Source organism: Eutrigla gurnardus, assembly GCF_963514095.1.
Source record: "Eutrigla gurnardus genome assembly, chromosome: 13".
Lineage (NCBI taxonomy): Eukaryota > Metazoa > Chordata > Actinopteri > Perciformes > Triglidae > Eutrigla > Eutrigla gurnardus.
In genome coordinates this window covers 17,818,870-17,845,493 of record NC_139936.1, presented here as the reverse complement: position 1 = coordinate 17,845,493, position 26,624 = coordinate 17,818,870, and the positions used below count along the sequence as shown (strand labels likewise).

The window sequence follows — 26,624 nt, the reverse complement described above, 5'->3', positions numbered from 1 at the left end:
GAGGTACAGTAACAGGAAGTAGTTAGTACAAGTTCAAATGACTAAGCAGCAGGCAAATAATTTGCACGTACATGGATGTAGCTTCAACATGCTGCAGCTGTCCCAGCTCTGGTTGGTGTCAGTCACAACTTGAGATAGGACGATATACTGTATATGGCAGATTGCAAGCTAGTGTTTAGCAGTGTAGGAGTCTCTGGTGGTATATAGCGGGTTGTTATAAAGCTCTCTCTCTCTGAAAACAGCTGCCTGCTCAGACCCAAAACTGCACCATGAGAGCAGTGAGACTGAACCGAAACAGTAAACTTGCAACCAGACAGATGAGAGAATGAGTAGAAACTTGAAAGCTGCAGATTCATGTGATGAATCTACAGAATCTTTTCAGTCTCTTTTGCTACTACTTCTATTTTCGTGTAATCAAGTAAAAGCAGCAACACAAAAATGTAAAAATACTCAAGTAAAGAATATTTCTTTCACCGCCGTCACTTTTCTTAGAGGACACGTGCTTCTGTTTAGTGGGGGGGGGGGGGAGACCAGAAACTAGCAGCAAAGGTTGCTTAGTTCTTTCAGTGTAACATATTGTTTTTCTTTCTATTCAGAGTCATTCTGATAATAATCAAAGCAGCTGGTTATGTTTGGAAAAAACCCCACTGAGTTATGAAAATGCAAAGGCTGAGTCACCGTAGTTCAGAGGAACGACCCGAAGAAGTGTCAGAAGAGTTTACACACGGCCATATACTGCCGATAAGCACCGCACATCGCATTTTATTTGCAGCTATAAATGTGGGAAAGTTAACAGGCCAGATTTGAACGAGCTGTTGTGATTATAAACGCAAACAGAACATATGATACGTCTGCACGGTACACCACAAAGCCAAAGTGCAGGGGCTGTGACCACACAGGAGCGCCACATTTACCACCTCCAAACACATCGTCATCTGCAACAGATTAACAATAGTTTGATTGTTTGCACTTGTGTTTATAAGTTTGGTTGACTTGAATTGTGTGAGTGTCTGGCCACTCGCAGTGGAATAAGGAAAGTGTGTGGGCTGATTTTCTGGCCTCGGACGCCCAACAACATAAGACTACCCTGGAACTGAGGCGTAAATTTGAAACTACAAGTCCCTCTTGTGCCTTCACGTTTTGCATTTCCACTGCATCTGAAGCACCATGGTGAGGCAAATTAGACTTATTACAAAAGGCAACCGCTTTGTTTGAGACAGCAGTTGCCATGGCCTATACAGGACTAAAAGGGAAACTACACTTATTGCTGCAGTGGAAATGCAGGTTGACTTCCTCAGCTTTTAAAAACTGTGCTGGGTTTCCCCCAAAGTTCCTGTGGAGCAAAAAGGCCCAAAACAATACAGTCGCAAGTAGCCAGAGGAGAGAAGCTGCAGGTATTTTTAGGGGTTTTACAAACTACTGTAGTGAGTGACATACATGCATGTGACATGTCTATCGCTGACAAAGAAACTTACTTCTTAATCTCGTCCTCCACGGCCGTCACTCCATCTTTATGTGGCAGCAGAATCTTGTGAGTGGAGCTGCCGAAGTCGCACAGAACATAGTTTCCCTGGTCGTTCAGCAGGATGTTTTCAACCTGGTAATGGAACAGACAGGAGGTTTTACACTTTCTAATGAACTGGATGGTGTCATCATAAGTGCTCTGTGGCAGTAGACGGAAGGCAAATTTCAACATCTTATTTTTGTGTTATCAGATCTTGTGTTTGTCAAAACCTAATAAATAGACTAATTATGTTTCTATAAGTGACTACAGCTCATTCTCTACTATATGTAAAACTCACATGTTAAAATGTAGTATAACGATAAATTAGATCCTCCACACAGCACTTATATAAAAACAAAAATACTTAAATTAAAGCTGGTTGCTGACCGCTTGCTGATAAGCAATCCAACATATTAAAAGATGAAGATTTTAAACATCCAAGTCCAACGCAGTGCTCACTTCACATGAAATGCTACATTACATCACTTCCAGGAAACTTCAAAGGGAGCAATGATAATCTGTTTCAACTGAATGTTCTCTGGTCCAGATACATTTCAAATCAATAAATATTTTTCCGATACTGGGTAACACAACATAATTCCATCAGTAATTGATGCAGCTGTTTAAGGATACCCAGCCCTAGTCAGGCCTCAGATTTAAAGATACTATTTTAAGAGGTCACAGCAGAGAGATTCCAAGCCTGAGTAACAGAAAAAAGCTAATTTATAAAATAAATGAGAAATGAAAGTCAGGTGGAGGAACTAGAATAAAAGAAAGAGAAAAAGACGAAGATGAGACTGACTGAAAGTGCAACAAAAGGCATGAGATGTCAAATGTAGGAAGTGAACATCTGAAAATAGAAAGCCACTAAGGCATTTGTAGGAGCTGTGACAAAGAAGTTATCAAGACTTCAAAATGTCCAAGGAAACGCTGAGCCCATGAAAGCAACAGTGTCTCAATGCTGTTGACAGCTCAGGGTTGTGAGGGGCGTTTTTTGCACTCTCACTTCCCCTGGCGATGCGTAACTGGGCCTCCATGGTCTTTTGTGTCCCTGCGATGTTATGTAAGCCATGTAGGCTGAACAGATAGATACAGACGGCGAACAGAGGACAGGCCTATGAAGCTGAAGGCACTGCACTGTTTAGAGGCTTGTCCAACTGGACAGAGTACAGCGGCCCACTGAAGAGAATTCAACTAGTGTGGGAAATTACCACGGGCCTCCAAGCATCAGCAAAATGAGGGTGAATTTGGCACATAGCCACCCTTGATGTGAAAATCAATTCTAAAATACAAGTAAGCTGAATGTTATGGCCTATATTACAAAAGTGTAAGGCAATGCTTTTTTTTTTTGAAGGATGTTGATTTTGCTGAGTCGCTTACATATTCAAAACATACAACACAGAAGCTCTGTAGTCCGAACCAAAAGAGAAAACCTTTGTCTATTTATCAGTCAGGAAGAGGAAGAACGAGAAAGACCTGTTGGTGTGAGTAACGTTACATCCTGGTACCAAACACACAGGCATCGAGAGAGACAAGTACAACTCTTTTGGGTGCGTCTTTCTAATGACGTATTTTCAGTCTCATAGATTATACCACAAAAAGACACTTTCTTGACGTGTAAAATTACCTTTTCAATTGACAATCATCATATGTGCAATTCATCTCACAATTTATACGGGATCAAAAAATGGTTTGTCCTTTGCCATTGAATACCATACAGATGTTTTTACAAAATAAAGTCCCATTTTTTGTTTTTTTTATTCCTCGCATCCCTGGTGTCTGAAGGCCTTTGGTGAAGAATTTCAAGATGTCCCCGCTATTCCTGCCTTTACGAGAGTAAGTTTGGTGCAGAGGGATAAAGAGGAAAACTAGGTGGATGTACAATGAACAGGGAGGAATCAGACGACGAGGAGAGGACATGAGACAGCAAGCTGGCAAACGAAGCAGGAGAGTGTAAGAGGAAGCAGACGAGTCAGAAGGAGCTGTGAAAGCAGAAGGAGTGCTTTCTTCTGCTGACCAAGCAGATTTACATCACTTAAGTTTATAAACATCAGCTGGCATAACATTTACACAATAACTGTTACGTAACATAACAAGTGCCAAACCACAAGTTCTTCCTTTTGATTTTGTTGACATGCTAGGGAAACCCATGATTTTGTGCAGAGCAACTTCAACAAACATTGTGGAGAGTATTTAGACAGCAGAGGTTTCTGTTAAGGAAGTTTTTACGTGGCACACTTTGCTCAAACCTCTCATGGTTAGTCCTGGCCATATATATTCTTTTACAGATTCTGTTCCTGCTTCCAGGAATACGGCTCAATTATCAAATTATGTATGGAGTCACGTCCTCCTCACCTTGAGGTCCCTGTGAATGACGGGCGTCTTGCATTGATGCAAGCGGGCCACGGCCTCGCAGGTGTCACAGAACACATGGAGGACCTCAGCCTCACTGAAGCCCACGTTCAATCGCTGGTTCATCTGCTTCACCACTTGACCCGCTGCAGGAGAGAGGTGGAAGGTTTAGCTTTAAGACTTAGGTCATCAGTTCAGGCTGGGAAACTAACAACCAGCCAGTATGTTTGGTGTTTTGATGATTACAAACTACATTTTCCAACTGGGATAGTTTTCATTCATTCCATTTCACTATGTTTAAATTCACAACCTCAATTATAAATATAAATCGCCTCAGGTCACCACAACAATAAGACATGAGAAATGGACAAACTACACTATAAAATGGGACTTTCGTGATAAGCAGAAATATGTCATTCATGGTAAAATCGCTGGCCTTTGATTACTGTACAATTTTTTTCCAAAATAAAGTCTCATGGTGGTCCACCAGAAAGGGCAGGACTTGGCCTCTCCAGTATAGTAGTTGGCCAAGTATAGTAGTTGGCGAATCTGGCATCTATTTATTACCCAATGTGGTTTTTTTGGAAGGCATAGCTGTAACTTCCAAAAAGGTGGTGATGACATATGAAGACCAAACATCATTATTACAAATAGCAAAAACATATAAAACTCAAATTTGCAAGAAAAACAGAGTTGAAAACCAGTCCTTTAGTTTTGATTTAATCAAAAGTTTGGTTTCACTTCGTTTATTTGTCCCAAAATAATCCTCAACAACTCTGAACCGAATAAAATCAGAATTCAGTTTCAAAGCTTCAATGCAGCTGAATTGAATGAGTGTAAAACATGGTGGCCAATATATCGTGGTTTCAGAATATGCGTGTAATAGCAAACAGAGGGGCTGTACCTTTACAGTACTCCATGAGGATCAGGACCTCCCACACGCTGTCCGACACTGCATTGATTGTGGAGTCCAGGTACCCAACAATGTTCTTATGGCCTGACAACTCCTTCTACACATGGGAGGAAAAGATGGAACTGATCAGGACAGAAACATTCAAGAGGAAGAAGAGCTGCATTTTTACAGACGTAGCTCCAACTACACAAGTCTCAAAAATCAAAACAAGGTTACTATTGAAGTAATTATAAAGGATGTGGGTGGAGCGTGTTAACACACTGTTGCCTCTTTCAGTAGGTGATGGTGAGTATTCATGTTTGGACTTGTGTGCTGTTGCTACTATATTTGTTCAGCAGAAGGACGCTGCTACTCAATGTACAGTTTCAAATGAAGTGTGAAAAGTGCAGAATAAAGTGTTGCTCTTTCTTCAGCCCAAAATACTGAGGATTTCAACAGTTACAGCTAAATTCAGAGCACATTATTTTACTATAGGATTGAATGTTGTTTTACAACTGACAAAAAATAGCACACTTATGTGTTACTTCTTAATGCGTTATATTATATTTCAAATGTAGACATTTTATTCATCCACCACATGATTTCACTGATGGCAAAATGTGCTTGAATTGTAAAATCAGACAGAAATCAGACAAATTTAACACAGAAAACATGGAATTTGGGAAAATTATTACGTAGTAGTCAGAGAACTCATCCCAAGCAGTTAAACATGCAGCTGAATTCAGTCGAGTGTCATCTTTGCAGTCAAGCTACTGTGTGGTAAGAGAGATATTTGTCTTCCTTTGTGTTCTTGCGCTCTTAATCCGGTAATCTGTGTTAACTTGATTCATTCACTGGATTAAAGCATCAAAGTGTTTGTTTGTTGGTCCTTAAATGCCGGCATGAGAAGAGGGACTTGCCCTGTGTTGTGGAAACTGACACACCTATGGCAACGTCCCAACAGGCCAGAACTGTGTGTTTCAGGTCAGCTGTGTGGGTGAGTATTACACAGCTGATGAGGCAAGTGAACAGACACACAAAGCTGGCCAAACAACTCAGAAGTGAGCTGTTCACTGACACTCCGGGGTCAAACGTTCAATACGAGACATCTGCAGTTGTCCAAGACGTACAAGTCTGGTGGATGCAGAATAAATGAAATGATCCAACTTCCAGTGACATAAAATACCTTGTTATTTGCTGTAATCATGTGAGTGCCAGCTCTGTGTAACAGAACATAAGTATTAGTGAATGGACCAGGTGCATTATCAATGTCACCCAGCCAAAAGGTGTTTGCTCTTGCAAGACTGGAAATGCTGGTAAACAGGATGGGCTAGGAAGCCTTTTATAAGCACCTTGCTTTATGAGAGCAGGTGTCTTTATGAGGACTTGTGTCCCATTTCAAACATGAATAATGTCTGTAAAGTTAATACCTGAAAATGGAAAATGCCCTCAAGAATTTTTTTAGATAACAAGCACTGTGTCGAGGCAAATTAAGGCTCTCTGTTAACAAAAAGTGAGAGAAATCCATTTTCCAACCCAGGAAGGACTGGAGAGAAATTCAGCACCAATAATTAGTTTGACACTGTATCAGAACAGATAAATAAAATGTAGGTGTGTGCATCTTTCTTGATACGGGGTCTGAAATACGATACATATATGGCACGTAGCGGTTGTACACTAGGCGGTCTGAGCTAATGAGGCTTATTTATTAGCCTTAGTAACCATCCATGGGTCATTAGTAACATCTGCTTGCAAGTAAGACTTCCTGGGTAGACCGCTGCACTCTGCTTCTGTTCACCCTCTCTGTTTGAGTAGCAGAGACATACTTTCCTTTTCAACTCCAATAAGATCTATTCATTTCACACTGCCAACCCATAGGTGCAAAATTGTATATACATGTATAAAGCATATTCTAGTTTCCTGTACCATGATTAATATGTGTGTTTATGCAGAAGAACTAACGCGCAATGAATGCATTTAAAATAAAGCTTTTGCAATAAAGACAAGCAGGAAGAGTTGAAGATAACATCTCTAACATCTACAAGCAAACACTTGTGCTGCTCTCACCATGATAGTGATCTCCCTCTTGTAGACATTAAGGTCCGGGACGTTGTTGACGTACATCCTCTTGAGAGCGCAGCGGACACCACTGTGCGTACGAGCCAGAAACACCACAGAGAAGCCTCCTGGAAAAACACAATTTGACAGTTAGAATTACCTCAGCATACTTGAGTACTTTTCACACATGAAACATACTTTATACACAGTGCTGGCCATCGGGGATATTCCATGGTAAATTAAACTGCTCATCAACCATTAAAGATTAATCAGGCAATGCTCACAGGAGCCTTCAATCTGCAAAAAACAGACTTGAGTTTTAAAGTTAACCATCACAAATTAATTTTACAGCACTCTGCAACAGACTTTTGTTCATCGAGCTAAACCAGTGCACAAAGAAGCCAGCCTGAATTTTTCCCGGAAGATTTGTTCAAAGCACCAGTTATTGTCAGCTGCAGCGTGCTAGCTGGTTTAGCCCGGTTAGCAGGGTAATTCAAGCTCAATGGAACACGATTTCTGTCAAACTGTATGCCGACATAGTTAAACAGAATTTGGGTACACCAAACGAAAACTGAGGTACGTACTAAACCATGAACTTTGTGTACTGTTCCACCACTAAGGGTGACTGTATTTTTAGTGAGAAGTGGGGTTTCTGTAGGAGGACACCATGTTGACAGGGACAAGGTGTTTAGCTGCAGTGCCAGTGGCTGTTGCCCTGTTTGCCTCTGTGGGTGAATGGACTCTAGCGCTGTGATGGGACAGTCCCCGGACTCATTAGGAGTGGATCAATGAGTCACTGAGTGAAGGCATCAAAGTCCGCCGACTGACGAGGAGAAAGAAAGGATCAACAATGGCATGCTTGTTGCCTAACAAGTTTTTTTAGGTCCGCTGAAAAACAGCATGGATTTGGATTGGGGATGAGCATAAGTGACCATGAGCACAAAGGCCCTTATTCAAGAGTCCATCAACATTGGTCATGGGATGACATGAAAGTTTTATGTGACAATTATCCTGCCAAAATACATTTTAAAACATTTAAAATGCCACTAAAACATACTCGACAAATAAGTGAAATCATACCGTCTCCCTGCATAAATAAAAGATACATTTTAAGAATGTATTTTTGTATCAATTTTTTTTTTTTTTTTTTTAATCAAGATCTATTTTTCACTTCTCTACCTTGACAGCGATCCAGACAGCTTGTGACGATATTTATGATTATCCCGATAATGGAAATTCACCACAATCAACTTATTGTGGGTGTTTTTAATCGCAATCCGATACAACGGAATCCTATATTGTCCCATCCCCAGTTTACAACAATCTCAGCGGTTGTGATGTTATGAGGACAGTGAAATGAGTAAAAATAATTCAGGCAGGTTTAACCTGCGGGTCCACATCAGGACAGTAAACAGAAGATGGCAGACCCAAAAGTCAGGCAAAGCAAGGAAACTGAAGCGTAATGCTTGTTTGTATGTAGTGACAACAGTGAGAGTTACTGTAACAGCATAATCAGATTAGAGGAGATGACTGATGCCAATCTGCAGCACAGAGGGATAAACAGGCAGCTAAATTGAGACAAAAGACAACCCACTATAGCAGAACTGCAGCTGCAAATAAAGTGAGGCAGAGCATTTGATAGCGTAAACAAGAAAGTACCATGATATATTTTGACTAGGCCTGCTTAAGTCTATTCTGTTTGACATATTTGTATTTGCCTCATTGCAAAAACGTCCACATTCCTGGTGATTTTGTTTGATGCTACTGATCCAAAGATTAGCATTTCTTTTGCCGTTAGTCACAAAGTCAGGTTTAGCCATCTATAGACAAAGGATAAAACCTGGACAATGAAAAATACAAACTGCTGATGAGACAAGCAGCTTATAAAACATTATGCTGATGCTGCCAAAATGGGAAACATACACAGAATGATTATATCAAATAGCCACCGAAGGAAAGAAAACGCAGGAAAAGAAATGTGTCAGGGAATTAAAATATACCTTGAAATATTACTAAAGCAGTGCAGAAAATAACCTGAATGTAACAATATAAAGAGATTATGCTGCATGTATTAATGGAATTACCCAGTGTGCAGACCTGCTGCCATCTGAAAAATGAAGATTAAACTGAAACAGAAATTGAAGTAGAAAGAAAAGATGTTTGTGTCTGCTGGAGGATGTTCATCGATTCACCTCGGTCTGTCCCGTGTGCGAAAGGTTAGCTCAATGGTCACTCCAAAACTGCTGGACCTGGCTTAAATTGATTTTCTGCTACAAGGCAGTTGAGTGCAGAGCCATCCAGAGACTTGGGGGAGTGGGAGTTAACTTAAACCAGAAAACTGAATCATATGACAGTCTTGTGAAAGAGCTGCTTTGAAAAAAAAAAAAAAAAACAGCAGGATGTACTCATTTTAGAAGACTTTCTTTGAACCGCAATCATGTTATGCAGAGTCGGTTTCATGACCATGATGAACAGGGAACAAGGAACCTGTGAGTCATCTTGTGCAAATCTTAAGCTTCATGTTCCACTCTGAAAGAAGACAAAGATGTAGGATGCAGACGTAGTAAAGATCAAACTTAGGGCCGCAATGGAGGCAAGAAGATGTGGGGGTTGCATGGGCCAGATGACAAATTTTACAAGGCGAAATCCATTAGCTTGGGCAAAGGGCCAAAAGTCTGAAAAGAGCGAGCTGTTTGAGCATGCGTGGAAAAGATACAAAAGAACAGCTAACCTTCGCATAAAAATCTAACAAACTGGAGAGAAACACTTAACATCCTAACAACCAAATTCACTCCCACTGTTTCTTCTTAGAAATTGCATTTTTTTTTTGTCATGCGGCTGGAACAAATAACTTGCACATATCTTGTCTCAGACTAATCTCCAAGGTTCTCCAAGTACACAAATCTTGTTGTTAAAGACCATAAAATACAAGGTCAAAGGTTTGTTTTGGAGCTGCAACAGTAAAGTCATACAGACGATACAATCCTCCTGAAGACGTTCAGGTGTTTTTCCATGCGATAAATTCAAATGTCAATATATATATTTTTTAAGTGTTTTGTCATGTTGTCCTTGTGTGTGGAACAGACATATTCAAGACACACATAGTACACGTGTACACTAGGGGTGGGAATCACCAGACAGACCAAGATACAATATTATCACAATACACAAGTCACAATATGATCCGATTGCAATTTTAAACATTTTGCGATAACATATTGCAATATATTATGATTTATTATCCGTTTTCAATTTAGTCATCTCACTTCACTAATTTTTATTAAAGCAAAAAAGTGTTTGTGGGTCAAGACTGGTTTCAACCAACCGATGACAAAAAGAAAGCTGTCCTTATCTAACAGACAGTGACTACACGGATAAAAACAGCAACCTGCTACGTCAAACAATGGACTTGATTGAGGGGTGTTTCTCAACCTGTTTTGCTCATAAACTACAGAATGACGTGGGACTTACACAATACAGTAGAGTGGTGAACTGTGATTATGACATTTATATTCTCTTTGGAGCAGGGCTTGACAGCTATCGTTACCAGGTTGCTATTGGCAACCATTTTGAGAAATTGGCAACTGGCCAACCATTTTGAGATATTTGTGTGTAACGTGTAAGAAATTCAACTGACAAATAATCAGATCAACCTGAATAAAAACAAAGAGGCAAAGTATTCTGGCATCTCTGAGCTGGAAGGAAAATCATAAGAAAGATTTTCTTCTTTTATGTTAAATTCACTAAGTCACTAAGGTGACTTCGAGTCCAAAAGCTGACACAACCACTTTTAAAAAGTTAGCTCTCCTTTTAATGATTTTTTATTAAATTATTGTCAGATACAATAAGGTAAAGCTAATAAAATACTATTGATCCTCAAGGCTAAGAGCAAAAAGGCTGTATCTCCTTTTATAGAAAGTTAATCTGCAATTTCTTTCATCTTCCTTCTCACGTCGTCATACATTATCTTACTAACTAAGGTACAATGATTTTACAATTGATGATAAGATGACTTGTTGTAAGTTTTACAGACTGATAATACAGCACAGCAACATTTCTAATGCACGGAAGTATAACTGAATCCTTTCTGTGTGTTAAAGCACTGCTGATGGTCTAACTAACTCTCACCATTATTGTACTTCCCCTCCTGCTTTACTGTAGAGAGGAGACGGGAGCACTTCACTGTGAGGACATGGTGAATTGTCACTGACAGTTCGGAGGAAAACCCAAAACAGGCCAAGAAGAGAGGTGATGGTTACAGACATTACACCCTTGTACTGAGCAAGGGCTGCAATTACTGGAGAATTTTTCCCCGGCTCTGCATCAAGCGCTGGGGACCCTGACATCACTGCAAAGCCTGGCTAACTAGGACAGTCATAGGCAGCCCACATGACAGCTTGTGGAAGAGGCTTGAAAGAGGATCTTAACAGTCTTTGCAAAACAGATCCTCGGCGTGCCTTGTGACATAGGCAAGGAAAAAAAAAAAAAAAAACTTTAAAAGTGGCAGAGGAGCGCCTCAACAAGTGAGGATTAGAAGATTTAGTAACATGGAGCGAACAGAGACGATATACTTTTATAGTTTCTGCTCAAGCACAAGGCACAGATGTTCTTCCTCTGAAGCATGACATCATCCGTGATAAGAGACCAGTCTCTCTCCATTCACATCCCTCTCTCTTTGTCAATTCACTCAAATGAACCCACAGCTTTATACTTAAGTTAGCGTGACGTCTTAGCTTGTTAAAAGGCTACACACTAAGAATGTCGTTCAATTCAAAGTGCCTCCTTGAGCCGCAGAGCTGCTTTTAAGAAAGGAGAATGCCGTTTATTTTAGAGGAGGCTAAGGTATTTCCTCCTAGAGGCCCTCATCCCCTAACATGAACCCACAACACTTCCCCTGCAAGTCTTCACAGTTGTAAAGCCTGATGATAAGAGCAACAAGCGTAAGGTTGAGCTCAAATTAAAAATACCTTTTGACCCTTAGATCACGTCACCCATCATGCACCTATTTAACAAAATCTATTTTTTTCTTCCTCTTGGGAAAAAAATTAATGAACAAAATATAAACATATATATCAGTTAGTATCAACCAATAATATCATGACATTCATCCATCAATCAATCTGCAACTTTAGCTCTGCAAAGAGCTAGTGAAGCTCATGATCTTATCTTGTGAACCGTCAAATCAAATACCTCCTGCCTGTCTGTCCTGTTTCACTAGGAAAACGTCACATTACGGAAGCTGAAATTCCAGCTTGACTTTAAACCATGTGTCATGTGGTAGTGGTTAGCTGAATACTGGTATGGCTTCTCCCTTGAGAGACTGATGCAACTGTCCTATTATAAATTATGAGAGATATGAAGTGAAAAGTAAGAGTCTGACTTCTCTAAGATTTCTATAATGATAATAATTATCATTATTCATTCATAATAATTCAACTTGGAAAGGGGTCCACTTTCGGGTAAACTCTAAAAGGGAATGTAAGCCTTAAATAGTTGTCAATTAGTCTACTGAATTTGAATAGGGTGAAATACTACAGTGACATTGCTAAATAAGATTACAAACCGCTTTGAGTGTTGTCAACAAAACAAGTGTTACATATACTGTATTACAGATATCAAAAAGCACATAAACACCAGCCTTCTACACTGCTGCATTCTTCATGTGGCCTAACAGGTGCCACTCTTCCACAGTAAATATGGGAGAAGGATTTTCATCAACCGGCTTCATGGCCCGGCCAGTTTGCCATGCAGTGCCAGCTGCTCTCACTAATTACCAATAATTACTTTTTCATCCTCAGTGCTTTAGTAAATCCTTTAGATTTGATATTATACCGACTAATGCGGGAAAGACTTTTGTACTTTGGCTGGGCAATGTAGTGGGCAATGTAGCTGGGCAAACAGGTCATTTGGTAACTGTAAGTGGAGTTACAACAAGGCAGCGAGAAATATACGTTTCACAATAAAACAGTAAAACATGTCTGTCAGTTTAATTCTAGAAAACAAGATTTTACATGTTCTTTAGGGACTGACAGACATCAGTTTGCAAAGATCGTATCTAGATGGTCTAAGCCAAGCGGTCTAACTTTTTAACCATTCAGAGTCATTGCCTATTGTCTAACCTTAACCCTTTGAGGTCAATGCCAAGCCTTAACCCTTCAAGGTCAACATTTATCCTGAACCCTTCAAGGTCAATGCCTAGCCTCAGCAATCGCATGAGACTTTTGCACATTGTGGGCCTCCATTAAGACAACCATTTGCAAACATCAGGCTCTTGTAACCCACTCTAGGCTAATGACTATCAATTACAAACACTGCTTAATCTGTTTCTCGTGTCCTTCAAAAGTTACAAAGCAACTGAAGCAACATTCACAAAGCATTCATATCATAGGTTGTCTGCCTAAAAAAAGGCGTGCACTTGCTTTTAGCAAGCAGTTGAGAGATTCTGCACTCAGCGAGCCTTTTCCTGACAGTACACAACACCACCGTGTCATCTTTCTCGACCGTTTAAGGTATAAATCCTGCTTTTGTTTTTGGATAGACATAGATCTTTGAAAATGGACAAATTCTGAATCGGAAATGTATCGCAAGTTAATTATCTTTCAAGTTGCTTTTGTATTAAACTAAAAGTTTACCACAGTTAAACGATGAATATTACCGCTTAAGTTTTCTCTTCCAGCCAAGTCTAATATGCATGGCCATAGCTAGAAGATAACCAAGGTTGTTGCAGGTCAGATATTTTTAAACTTTTAGAGCTGAAGGTGGCATAATGCCAAAACAAAGAGGAGATAGTGGGATGCTACAAGCACACTGGATTAAAGATGAAATGTTAATGTTGAATTTTTGTTACCAAAATCATTCAGAATAACCTTTTCATCCACAATGTTGCTAGTAGAGATGCCAATGGTAACCATTAATCACTTAACTAACAAGAACATTTGTTGACTGGTTACGCATGTCGGCAACTGAACAAAACTACGATTTACCGAAACGGATATCCCTATTTGCTAGTAATCAAAACTATCTAGCACTGGACCAAAAGCCTGGAGCGACAGGAGGGCAGACAAACTGACTTAACGGTCTCATTTCTTGCTGCTGTCAGGCCAAATTAAAGTCTAACATACCAGTCAAACCTAACTGGTGACCAATGATCTCAATGGTCTCAAAGAAGAAATGTGGGTCAAAGCGACAAACAATCCTATCTGATGAATAAAGCACATTGGGAAGAACTGCAAGAAATCAAACGGCAAAGCATCAGTCACTGATCGTTTTTAAAGACACAAGAAGGACTTTCAGAAATGCCCTGCAGGCTCCGTTTTAACCAAGACAAATCAAACTCTCCTATCTCCTCATAACACATGCCTTTTCTATTGGGCAGAGGAACGTCTGTATAGCAAGTGAGAACTGCTAACATCACTGTCGACACTTTGTCGTACGCGTAACAAAACTGTCAACCTGAACTCCAGCTCGCCATGCTTATTCAGCCTTCATTCTTCCACTTTGGCCTTTTTTGTTAAGCACAGGGGGCCTTGACTGCAATCTAACTCATTTCTACCCCTGACTCAGGTGAATGATGCAAAGCACTTAGAAAGACAGATGCGAGTGTGGGAAGAAGTCTTCCTGAAGAGCAAGTCCATAAAAGGTAATCTGAGGAGGTGCAGCGTTGAGTGTACATGTTTTTTCATCCTGGGCTTAGTGAGCTGAAAGGTTCTGGCAGACAACTCTCATGCATCTTACCTCAACAGTGTTTACAACTGAACCGACAGACACAAGTGGCTGTGCTTTGGAGGCTTCAGGATGAAATTTGGAAAGAGACAGAGATGCTGCTGGATGAAAAGCATACATGAGGGTGAAAACGTTTCAACGGGGTAAGTTGTGAATCCAAGTTCAACACCATCCTGACACAGCACGGATAATCAGATATGTGATGTGAAATTACTGGGATCCGGGCCAACATACAATCTTTGAGGCTCTAGCAGGCTCCCTCTTTGAGCTACTGGTATCATATGAAAGTAGAAAACCTAAGGAACCGATGGAAAAGCATGTTAAGATAGCTTGTCGGGAAGGGGGTTGAATAACGCTTCAAATTTAGGCAACGTTTTTGATCATTTTGATCAATTCTCAAAAGAAATTGTTGAAATTAGCACTAAATCTTTCTAATATATGGTGTCGACCCAAACATTGCTGAAACAAATTATGAGACATGACGACAGTCACGGTGCAGTTCAATCATAATGTTCTAAGCCTTTTACACTCAACAATTTATGACTAGAAGAACTTGACATAATCTGCTGAGCTGCATCTCAAATTAATCTTCAGTGCCACCTTTCAGATGATGTAGATGTTGCATCTACCGTTTACCTGCTATCTCCCCCTAAAAAGCAGTTTTACTAGGATTCTGTAAAAAACGGTACTAAAAATCAGGACATATTTCTAGCAATCATGATTTTGATGTAAAAATGAACAATTGTTTAGCCATACCACTTGGTATTTAAAGTAAACATGAGAATATGTGAAGCCTACAAAGAGAACGGCCCCTTCAATGGTGCTGTGGTGGTAGGGAAGTAGGAATGGTAGAGCCTTTTATAGCACCATAAGTTACTCACCAGAGGCACCTACAATGACCTGCACGTAGAGCAACTCTTCAAACAGTCTAATTTCAGGTTGTGGGTAACAGTGCAGCAGCAGTTTTATGTCTTATACAAGTATATTTAAATGTTGACAAGTCATACCTCATCTGTTAGATGCATACCTGCTGTGGCTTGTTAACGGACAAGGACGAAGGAAATCTTGCAGAGCATTGCCTGATAATCACTATGTCCATATTTTGCGGGATACTTTAAGTTTAGATCATACCTAAACAAAAGTCTAGACACAGACATAACATGTACTGCCTCTTGTTCATCATCGACTTGGTAGCAAACATTCCTGTGACATCCCTTTTAAAAAAGACTCCCTGCCATCTAAACTGAAAACTCAATGCTAGACAACCATAGGACAAGTTTTTCCCAGACATGATTTAATTTCATTGGGATATGCCTGTACAATTTTTCATAACAAACAACAAAAAGATCAGATGTATAATAAACTTAAATGTTTCTCAGCTTCCATACAACCTCCTTGCAGACTGGAGTGACATATTGACACCGTCTTGTTTACAGTGCACACAATCATAAAGAGTGAGGCAATCATTCGTCACTACTGACTAACCATTGAATCAAGTGTAGTCATGCTGGAGTCAAGTGAACTCGCATAAGCCCATGATCAGTTTGTAACCTGTACTTAGTATATTCCAGAAAGCAGACTCTGTATAGGGGAAGTGGTCATTTTGTGGTATTTTTAATACACAAGTCATGACAGCTTATTGATACCAGGCCTGAGTGCATAATATCTATCTCCTGGATATCAGAATGCTCATTTCCATGTTGACATCAAAATGACAACTAGATGCCAAACTTAATGATTGACAGCTAAGTGCTGAAGAAACTGGCAGAGAAAGAGACTGTTCACAAGACGGGAAAAAAAAAAACACATTGGGCATTACAAAGCGTGGAAAACTACTGTCCTTTGTTTATCACAGTAAGGGAGTGACAATGTGAGGATTAGTGTATTTAGAGACAATGTGTACAATTCAGAACACCCATCATTATCCTTAGACACCTCTGAGCCAAGTACACAAAATCCATAAAAATTGTCTTGACTCAAGGTCAGTACAACCAAATTATTTCCTTCATACAAAACTCTAGGCAGCATGGTATCCCAATCACACAGCACTGCTGTGGTTAATTTGAATCATGCTGCATTAACTGTTTTTAATCCACTAAATTGAAACGGAATGATACATGCTTGTTGATAAATCCACATTACTCAATACGCTGATCAAAGACATAAAGCCGTCACTGAAAGCACACTGAATTGAAATGTTGTAGTGGCCTTCCGAATCAATGTCCTTCTGTTTAGCGGTCTCTGTGTGACCCGAGTTCACTCCCACATTTGGCTCAACGCCACCCTCGCATCGGGTGATGATGAATTGGGAGGAAAATAATACATTTGCAGATTCACAAAAGAGGGGAGGAGCAGCAACGCAGAGGGGCAGATACAGAAGGCCTCAATGAGCAAGCACAAAGGCAGTGATACCCATCACGGGACCAAGTGCTGCATCGTACCAGCATTCTTTCTAGGGTGCTAGAATAAGACAACAAAGGGGCCCAATGTGCCTATTCATCACCAGTACAGTATGCTAATAATGTAGATGAGAAGCATTCTCACCCCCCCTCCCCGGCAGTGAGGGAGGACCAAAAACACATCAGAATGATCGCTCTGAGCTGCACTGCACCGCTTGATGGCAGTGACGAGGAACTTGTTTCAATCAAAGTGCAGTGTTATTCATGCATCTGTGCTCATCGGTGTTTGCAAAAGTCTTCTCTGACGATGATTCTCATATTTCTGATTAATGACTTACAGCCTAGGTCGGTCTGCCATTGTTTCACTGGGAGGAGATCATTTCCACCGGTTGGCTTGTAAAGGCTCTGGTTGAAGGTGGAACCAACTGTGAGCTTTATAGGACCCCTTGCCTTGACATCTCCGTTACCTTGGTACTCGCTTCACCCTCTCTGCCTGCAGGCTGGAACGGGGATTTTTGAGCGACTGTCAACCGGGGCAGACACTTGCATATTTATGCACATTTGTATGGCCTCTGAATGACAAGGAATTAGAACTACTAGAATGTTTCTTCAGTAAATGTCTTAATTTTGATTCATCAACCACATGATTAGACACCATTTGATGGAGAAAATAAATGCTCTCAAACACAGAATTTAGGAAAAATAAAAGAGAAAACACAGACTTTAGGAAAAAATAAAACAGAATCTGGAAAAAAATAAAACGGATTTCATAGGGCCCTAGGTAACTATGCTTTGTGGGTGTGAAGTTTTTGCTTTCATATCTATACAACCAGTATATAAAACGATTGTTTCACAAAAGTACAAATGATTAACAACAAACGCCATTTATTTTGAATTGGTCAAATAACTGTTCAATGTTAGTTCTACGCCTATTCCATTTCTGTGTGGTGGACAGACCAATGTATTCGTCTGTGTTTAGTCACATTTGGAAGAGGCCAGCAAAATCATACAATAGAAAAGTCTTGACGTTGACACAACACTACGTAGCATCACGGAGCTGCGTTTCCTCAACATCATCATTAACACCAACTGAGGAAATTTAGTGTCCTGTGACTTAATAGTCATTACTACCATGATACTGATTTCAACCATCACGCAGTGCTAACCTGACTGCTTTTCATTGGTCAGACCCAAAAAGGCAGCACATATCTACAGTTTATTTACTTAACATTTGGCTTTTGCTTTCATTAACTATAATCTCTGTAACAAAGCAAATGCAGCTAAAGAGACTCACAACAAAGAGCTTATCAAATGTACCTGTTTCAAGTGTAACCGCACTTGTTCACTGTGAACACAGCAGCTGTTTGCATGGAAACAGTGTTTGCTTTTCCTGTTTACATGATCGGTGGCATATCGTGATCAGGGAGTCCCTGCGACCAAGGCCAAAAGTCTTACGCTGCCCTCGTCTCTCAGCCAGTGACTTGAACAGCACCATTGTAAAACCCGGTGTCAATGCTTCAAGATTCTGCTGACAGCCAACAAAGCAGGGCAAATTTGTGTTAAGTCAGCATGTTCGGAGAAATGTTTTTTGTTTTGTGACAAGGATGTGACCCAGAGAACAAGTCAACTGAGAATTTTCTATGGGAAGATGGCTAAAACAATGCATGGGTAGACACGGGGAGCCATGATGAGGAAACAAGTCTGCAGACCTCTGCTGCTGCTGAGAAGATGGAGGTGACCCTAATTTGACGAGGCAGTGATGAATTCTAATGCTGCCGTTAACATGACTGTATAACTGCACACACAGGAAGTGATACCAATAGGTCAAGGTCTTCCTGTTAATTGAAAATAAGCACGGCCATTTTAACAAGAATTTATCAACACATGCAAACATGAACCGCTTGCCTTGCACCTAGAGTGAGAGATGGGTAGAGCAGTCATGTAACGTGGTCTGGTGAATAAATAACAGTGACATAAGAGCTATTATGCAAGTTAAGCTCATGTTCCGAAGACAGTTATCTGTTTAATGCTTAGTGGCTGGACAGCAAACAGCTTAATAAAATATTCAGACTGCAGGTGCAGAGCAATCAGGTGGGAACAGTTTGTCTGCCTTCCCAAATAGCTAGTTCGGTTTCTCCAGAAATTGTTTTAGACAACAGTTGATTGAACTTGTCATTTTGGGAGGTTGCTGTTTGGGGTGCAGTTTGTATTGTGTTATACCGACAACAAAATCGAAGATGAAGATTTATAGCAGGACTGTTGTATTGAAATAGTTGTAGCAAGGTGTAGTTAATAAACTGACAACTGAGTTCACATGTGTCCATTTCAATGCCCCAACCTTTTAAGTTTTATACGCAACAACTAGCAAATTTTCCAAAGCCATAATTTATCAAATTTAATTCCACGCATTTCCTAAACAACGAGGAACCCCAGACGATAAGAGTTAGAGGAGAAATGGATGACATGCTCACAGATGCATCCTGTTGCTACATGTTATTTCTATGTTCCTCTTGGAGACAGCAGCGGATAGAGCTCAAGAGAAACCACAGAGGCTAAAGAGGAGTAGAGGGAAATGACTATGTTCCTTCTGTCACTGGAAAAAAATAGCTAACCACATGGCTTCAAGAGGATATCTGAGTCCCATTTTTAATATATTTGGAGAAGATGGTGTTTTGAATACAGATACCTGATCATCTGGAAAAAATAAACGATTCTGCCGTTTCTCTTTTCCAGAAAACAATAGTTGTGCACACACAAGTGGCCCAGTGCACTGTCCAGCAGCAGGCTTAAACTTCAACCGGATGTGCTTTCATGGAAAGATAAGCAGGAAACTAAATGTCATGATTTGCTTTCTCTGGTATACAATTCAGAACACAGGAAGAAACGGATCAATGTGAGCATCATCTGATTTTTTTTTTTTTTTTTAAATCATGACATCCTTGATTTCAATTTACACATAAAAATTCTAGTTAAATATTACCTCAACTCAGTTTATCTTTTCTCCTCTAACAATCAGCGACAGGGAGGTTAATGGCAGCCCATCGTTATCACCTGTCAAAAATAAAATCCTAAATGTGTAATATATAGGTATCTTCCAAACAGGCCTGGTGGTCTCTGGGCCACGATAGCAGGTAAATTTCAGAATGCCTGCATGTTAGAACGTCTTGAAATAGAACAGGTTACCTGCCAAGTGGTTCAGGCCACAAAACCCCAAACCCCAGTAAAGAATTAGCAGCAGTTAGTTGGTGGTTATTTAGAGGTCGTTGATGTTGAATGGGCAGCATATGGGACCAGTGCTATATTTATATGAAAGTGTGCATTGCATCATGAAAGCAAGTGAAGTGGTAAAGCAATTCATTCATTCACAACAGATACTGTAATAGAGCAGATGTTTGCGTTTTTCTGGAGTACTTTTATTTACAGTCATTTTATTTCTACTTTAGGAAGGTTTTTTTTATATAATCATATAGAGTTGACTTGAGTAAGAAGGCTGTCAGCCCATAAATTAAATGGGTAACTTACACTGAATTATGTATTGCATCACTGAAAACTAATTTGGTTTAATTTAATGCACGTTAAATAAACACATGCGTGGGTAATAAGTGATGATTGAGGGGGGGGGGGGGGGGTTTGTAAGTCTATGTATTGTTTTATTTACACGTTTTTACTCCACGTTAACGACTGAGCAGAAATAATCTACTTTTGATTCTGCCCATTTCTAAAAGCAACGAGCGCTGTAAGTGAAACCAAATAGACAATTATATGATTAACAATGCAGCCCAGACAGCCATCATGATGTTACCTTGGAACAGAATGATGAGCAAAGGTCACAATGTAACCTTGTGCGCCTGGTAGCGAAACCAGCCACAGCCACTTCACATGATTATATGATGACACAGACTCATGACTGCTTGCAGGAAGGGTTGTGTGTTTTCTCGGGCAAGTGAGATCAGGTTTATCGTTTGACTCAACACCGTGTTTATGGTGTTGCGTTGCTTGAGGAGACCGCCTGAAACGTTTTGTTTGCGATCTTTAGTCATGTGACTTGCTAAAGGAAGATTACGGTTTCAGTAACTCTAACAGCATACACGCTAAAGGTAATGAATAATGTCCCTTAATTTTGATGTATTGGATTGTCCAATTAAATCAGGAGACATGGATTTGCATTTTTTTTCCTGTGTAAGCAAAGTTTCTCTTACAAGTTCTCTTTTTTATAAATACATTACTGTAAAATAGGTCAAAGTGTCTGTCTAGTAGTATCATCCCTCCACATAAGAACCGAGTACTGCAGAAGGATCTCTTAAGATCTCGTGCTCAGAACAGGGAAAAGCTTTTTTTGAAAACATAAATTTGATGAGTAAAATTTGACTATGCTTTTCCAGTAATGTGTATTAGTATCCTAAATGGAATATCTGGTAAAGACCCTCATGAATAAATAGTTTTCTAATTGTCTAAGCTTGTTTGACCCAATAACTCAAAGAGTGTTTCCAATTAATAGGCTACAATGTGATAAGCATTAAACAATAAGTGAAAGAACAGCAAAAACACATCCTTTACTTCCTTTTTTATCTCGCCGTTTTGAATGCACATGGAGGAGAATCTCATTTCAACATATTTGAACAGCGGGAATTGCTAAGTCATGTAGGAAATGGCTTAACATTTAGGAGACAGCTTCAAGAGTCGCACCGGGTAGATGCAGCCATTGCATAAGACATCCTTTATGCATTTACCCAGCAAGCACTGTTGTCACTTGTTTAAAATGGTATGCAATCAAATCTAATTATGTCGAGACAAAACTATAATGTCTCTCATGCAGCCTATGGAGAAACTAGATTTTGTTCATTTAACAGCTGCAAAGAGAGTAAAACTTTCGATATTTCCATCCCAAAAAGACTAATCCTGGGGCAAAACAAACTGGGAGAGAACTTGAGTGAACGTGACGAAACAGGATGTAAACTACAGCTGTATGGGTTAAAGTCACAAGTTATGGACCAAATCCCTGGTGCCAAAGCATTAATAGCCTGTACCCATTTCAGTCACTCTACGTGCATTTTCTTGGGGGGGTTGAAGCAGATGTTTAGGGGGGGAAACTGAGTTTTTACTGTGGAGCGAAAACCAATTACTAACCCATAAAAAAAGGGAACAAAGCTGGAGGAGTTGCTTCACTGCTGCGTCTGCGTGAGTGTGAGGAGGACGGGTGTGTCCCAGAAAACATCACGGTGCTTAATGTGAGAAGAAATGTGACTGAACAACACTAATCCAACATCGTACATACCCTCTGCAATAAGCTCGTCCACGGTGACTTGAAACCGGCCGACTGCAAACACTTTCCCGAAGTAGCTGCTGACTCCGGAGCTGGACCCGGACGCCCCTCCGAGCCCGCCGCTCTCGGACTTTGGCATTCTGGAAAACTTCTTCATCTTTTTTTGTATTACTTTTTCCTCGGGTGACTTCACCAATGCAAACTCTGTTTTTCTGGTCGTTTATTAAAACACAGTCCCAATTTTAACTCAGTTGTGTGTCCGACGTCCCCACTATCTCCTTATCTGAAGTGTTTTCTTCGCCTGCATGCTCCGCGTCTGGTTCTTCGGGAGGGACTAGTAGCTGTCGGGTGACACGACATGAAAGTACAGTTAATACAGGGGGGTCACGGTGGGATGATAAAACCCCGTCCGTCTCCAATAGATCAAGGCAGTGAGCACATCGAACTCACAAATGTCCCAAAAACAAACAGAAAAATAGGTTCGTTAGCTAATGTGGCTCATCGCTGTAGCTGGATGTAGTCGTCTGCTAGCATGGACCAACGGTTTGGGCAAATCAGGACGCTCCGCCAAAAAAATAAGAAGAGGCAAAAACCATTCAGCTGGCACCGGTGTCGATAACAGACCACCTCCGGGGTCAACGAATCCCTCCCCGGGATTTTATATCCGCCCCTCCAAAAAAGCAGCCGTTAGCTTCACACACACCGCGACTCGTCCATCTCCTCGGCGAAGCGGCTACGTTAGCTCGCTAGCTGCGGCGGTAGTTAGCGCGCTAACGAGCCTCGCTAGCAGCCACAGCGGTTCCAGCGGAGTGCAGGTGGGCTAACAAAAGTAGGCAGCCCGGACCCGAACCTCAGACAAGAACGCGCCCTCGACTCGTCAGAAACCCTCCCGGCGAAGACGTTTTCATTAGGTCCACCTGTGTCATCTCCACTATCTATCTATCGCTTTCGGCGGAGCTTCGTTACCGTTAAACTTCTCGTGACTCTCCAACGGTAGGCTACCAAATAAATGGGCGGTGTTTGTTATTTACCCAATGGGAGTGACAACCTAACGTGGCGTTGCCCCGCCCCCTTTCATTGTTATGATTGGTGTAAGAAGTGGAGAAAGTATGGAATCCCATTAATGCCAAGAAAGATAACGCGATAAGACACGAAGTTATGCAAAATATACATTTAAAAACGAATTATTTACAAAGTGAAAAGAATCAGATATGTAAGTGTCAAAACACACTGACACTTTAACATTTACATCCACTGTACCCATACATATTGTATATTTGTATTGTTTGAATGGCCACTTATTTAATATATTATTTATATCTAAAAAAAACTTTGCATTCTGCACCATTGTCTTATTATCTTTGAATGCCTTTGAAGTTGGGTTTTTACATATGTATGTATGTTATTGTGAGACTTACTAAGTCAAAATGATGACTAACTATGAGTATTAATTTTTATGGCTATGTATGCATGTATTTATTTTTCTTGGTGACAATGGGCTTCCATAAGAAGCATCCAGACAACGCTCATCTACAACGGGGCAGAGTGAGACAGTCAGACCGGACATTCTGGTTTAAGTAGGAGAGCACAAAACAGGCCGGAAAGAATGCAGTGCATGGGGAAATAAACAAACCTCAGGCCGTGCTAAAGTGACGTGTTATCCTCGTTTATCATTTATTCATTATTAAATATCTAAATCATTCTGCCTATTTAACATTGCTGGCCTTTTTTTTACTTCCTCAGCATGATGGATGAATTGATCTCTGAACACTCACAATTCTATTTGTATGATCTTCCGCAGTGGCAAAAAAACAATGTCATTTTTCACCAGACACAGCCAATGAGGAAGTGGTGAGACAGCTGCCTCTGTGAACTACAGGCTTTATGAACAACAGCCTTCACACACACACACGTGCACCCCGCGTGTGTGTGTATGAAGGCTGGAGAATCCCCTTCATAATGCTTCACACTTTCATTTCTTTTTTGTGGTTTATAACCTGAGTGCAACATGACCAAAAGTCCCCTCTGTCGTCTTCTATATGTCGGTAGACGTGAAAAAGTGTCGTCTTCTGGTCACAATCACCACAGTCGGCGGTTGGAGAAGCACATGGCTGAGATGGGGATTACATAAGAGATGAGGAGGAGCGGAGCGGGATCACATGATTGTACAAACCCCCATGTCTGGACACATCCTGTTCCTGCAGGGGGGAGAATCTTTCCTCTCTGACACACTTCTTGTTGTCTGGCTGTGGGTGAGGTGTCTGCTGCCACCTGTTGGTGTTGGAATCCACCAATGCACACCAAACTATAACAGTAAAGGTGGAGCATTTGGTGGAGCGTCTGTAGGCAGAAAACTGAACCAGTTCTTGCACTGACCTCTGACCTCCTGGAGGTTTAGGGTGCAGCGAAGAGGAGGCAGTTCCTGGATGACGAAGGCATTGCTGACCTCCCGTTCCCCTGACCTTCAGCAGATCCCATTGTCTGTCCAGGTGCTTACTGATGCCCTGATCCAGGTCTGGGAGGAGATCCCCCACGATACCATCAAGCAAGTTGGATCAGCCTGTGATTTGAATTCCACAGAACCCACGGAAATATCATCATAAAAACATGGAGTCCAGATGGAAGTCTTTGAACAATACAGGTGAGTGTCATTCAATGACAAATAAGATCAGAATTTAAAGTTATTTTTGGTAGAAACAAGAGATTTTTGCAGTTTCAGAGGTTAGGGTTAACATAAAGAGGGAATTTAAGAGGGAAATCATCTGTATAAATGGTTAATGAAATCTCTGTGTCCTGGAATACACCCGATCACCAGCCTGGCTTGTAGGCTCCATTCATCCCCTCACACAGTGTTGGCGAAGGCAGACCATCATTGCTGGTCTATACTGTTCTTCTGAATGGCAGTCCAGTTTATGAATGGAGACTCTTCACATGGGTCCAATATAATGATGCTGCCTGTGGAAATTTCATGGACGAGCTTAACATTTCCTGGATTCGGGTCAGCTCTGCTCTTGAAATCTGGTCTGTTGGTCTTGACTCTTGGCATCGCACGCCAATTGGAGTCTGGAGTGCAAGTGAGCACGCATGAACTTGGCCTACATTTCTTAGTTGTCCCCAATGTGAGTTTCATTTTCCTCGCTGGAGCAGAAGATACCGTTGCTAATCAGAGGCTTCATGCAGTCTGATACAAATGCAAAACACAAGACTTTGCTGGTATGATAACAAAGCTATCAATCTGTGTAGGAATGTGATTAGGGCATGGGAAAATTGTACAAGGTCAGTAAAAACGCAGGGTATGATGAAGAACAGCTGCTCAGAAACACTATTCACATACATAATGTATATATATCACACTCATATTTACACAGTTTCATAGTTCATAACATTCCTGTTTCCCTCGACAAAAGGGCAACGGGACTTTTCCACTGGATTTTTGCACAAACTATCTCAGTAACATTACTTCTCCACTGACAGTGTTTTCTTTTGGAAGTGGTAATGCACATAAAAACAGTCCGACCTTCTTGCTACGTTGATTCGAATGGGAATGCCCCTTTTCCTCCTATTTTTGTTTCTATGGTTAAGCCACTTCAACCCAAACTGTGGGGTTTAGCTGTCTTTAAATAGGTCACACAACATGCTCCTAATAACAGTGTTTTTATATATCTTTGCATTACATATGGGATGAACACACTCACACACAGGGGACATGAAGCTGTCAGAATATGAAGATGTATTAAGTCGGCCTGCAGCCTCTCTCTTCCTGTTTTCCCTTCAGCTCAGATCAAGAGGGAGGGGGAGCAGAGTGAAGGAAGCCTGGGTGATTACTTCGGCTTTAATGAGGAAAACGTCTTTGCCTCCGGGCTCTTATCCACCTTAATAGTCTGTGAGTGTGTCTGGCCCGAGTTTAACTGGCGGCTGGGACATGAGGGCCCTACAGAGATGAATAGATGTCGTTTGAAGGGGGTCAGAGGGTGTGTTTTAAATCCTTTAATGAAATATACAGGAATTTATGAAGTTCAGGCTGGACTTCAAGAAACTAATTTATGCCTTCATTTCCAGCAGGTTTAATGAGAGAGAGGCTAAGTCCCGCCCCTTCCAGAGTCACCCATGGTACCTTATTTCAGACAACATATGTAGGCTGTAGTCCAGAGCGACAAGCCAAAAACATAACCTCCTTGGGTAATAACATCCACTGGTCTGTTCATTCAAAGTAGTTTACTTGATTGTAACATATTTGTAAATAATGATGTAATTGCAAAATAGTAGGGAAATAAAAAAAAAAGGCTAAAGGGCAGAAAAAACAGTAGTAACAACACGCACATGGATGTGCAATAAGGACTAAATACAAGTGTTTTCAAAAGACAGAATTCAATAGTTTCATTGAATATTTAATGTTTGTAACCCTAACCAGAAAAAAGGCCTCTTGATTCAGAC

The 26,624-nt window shown here is 40.7% G+C and overlaps 1 protein-coding gene across 2 annotated transcripts in view; it reads right to left on the bottom strand.

The window, feature by feature from the left end:
• Positions 1-23,178, bottom strand: part of bmp2k (BMP2 inducible kinase) — a 40,720-nt gene extending 17,542 nt beyond the window's left edge. For both annotated transcript variants that reach the window (XM_084024663.1, XM_084024664.1), the window contains exons 1-5: positions 22,203-23,178; positions 6,816-6,934; positions 4,761-4,866; positions 3,860-4,002; positions 1,476-1,597 (exon numbers count right to left, since the gene is read on the bottom strand). In XM_084024663.1, the coding sequence (XP_083880789.1) occupies positions 1,476-1,597; positions 3,860-4,002; positions 4,761-4,866; positions 6,816-6,934; positions 22,203-22,347 (635 nt within the window). In that variant the 5' untranslated portion in view covers positions 22,348-23,178. The remainder of the gene's footprint in view (positions 1-1,475; positions 1,598-3,859; positions 4,003-4,760; positions 4,867-6,815; positions 6,935-22,202) is intronic.
• Positions 23,179-26,624: the final 3,446 nt, after the last annotated feature.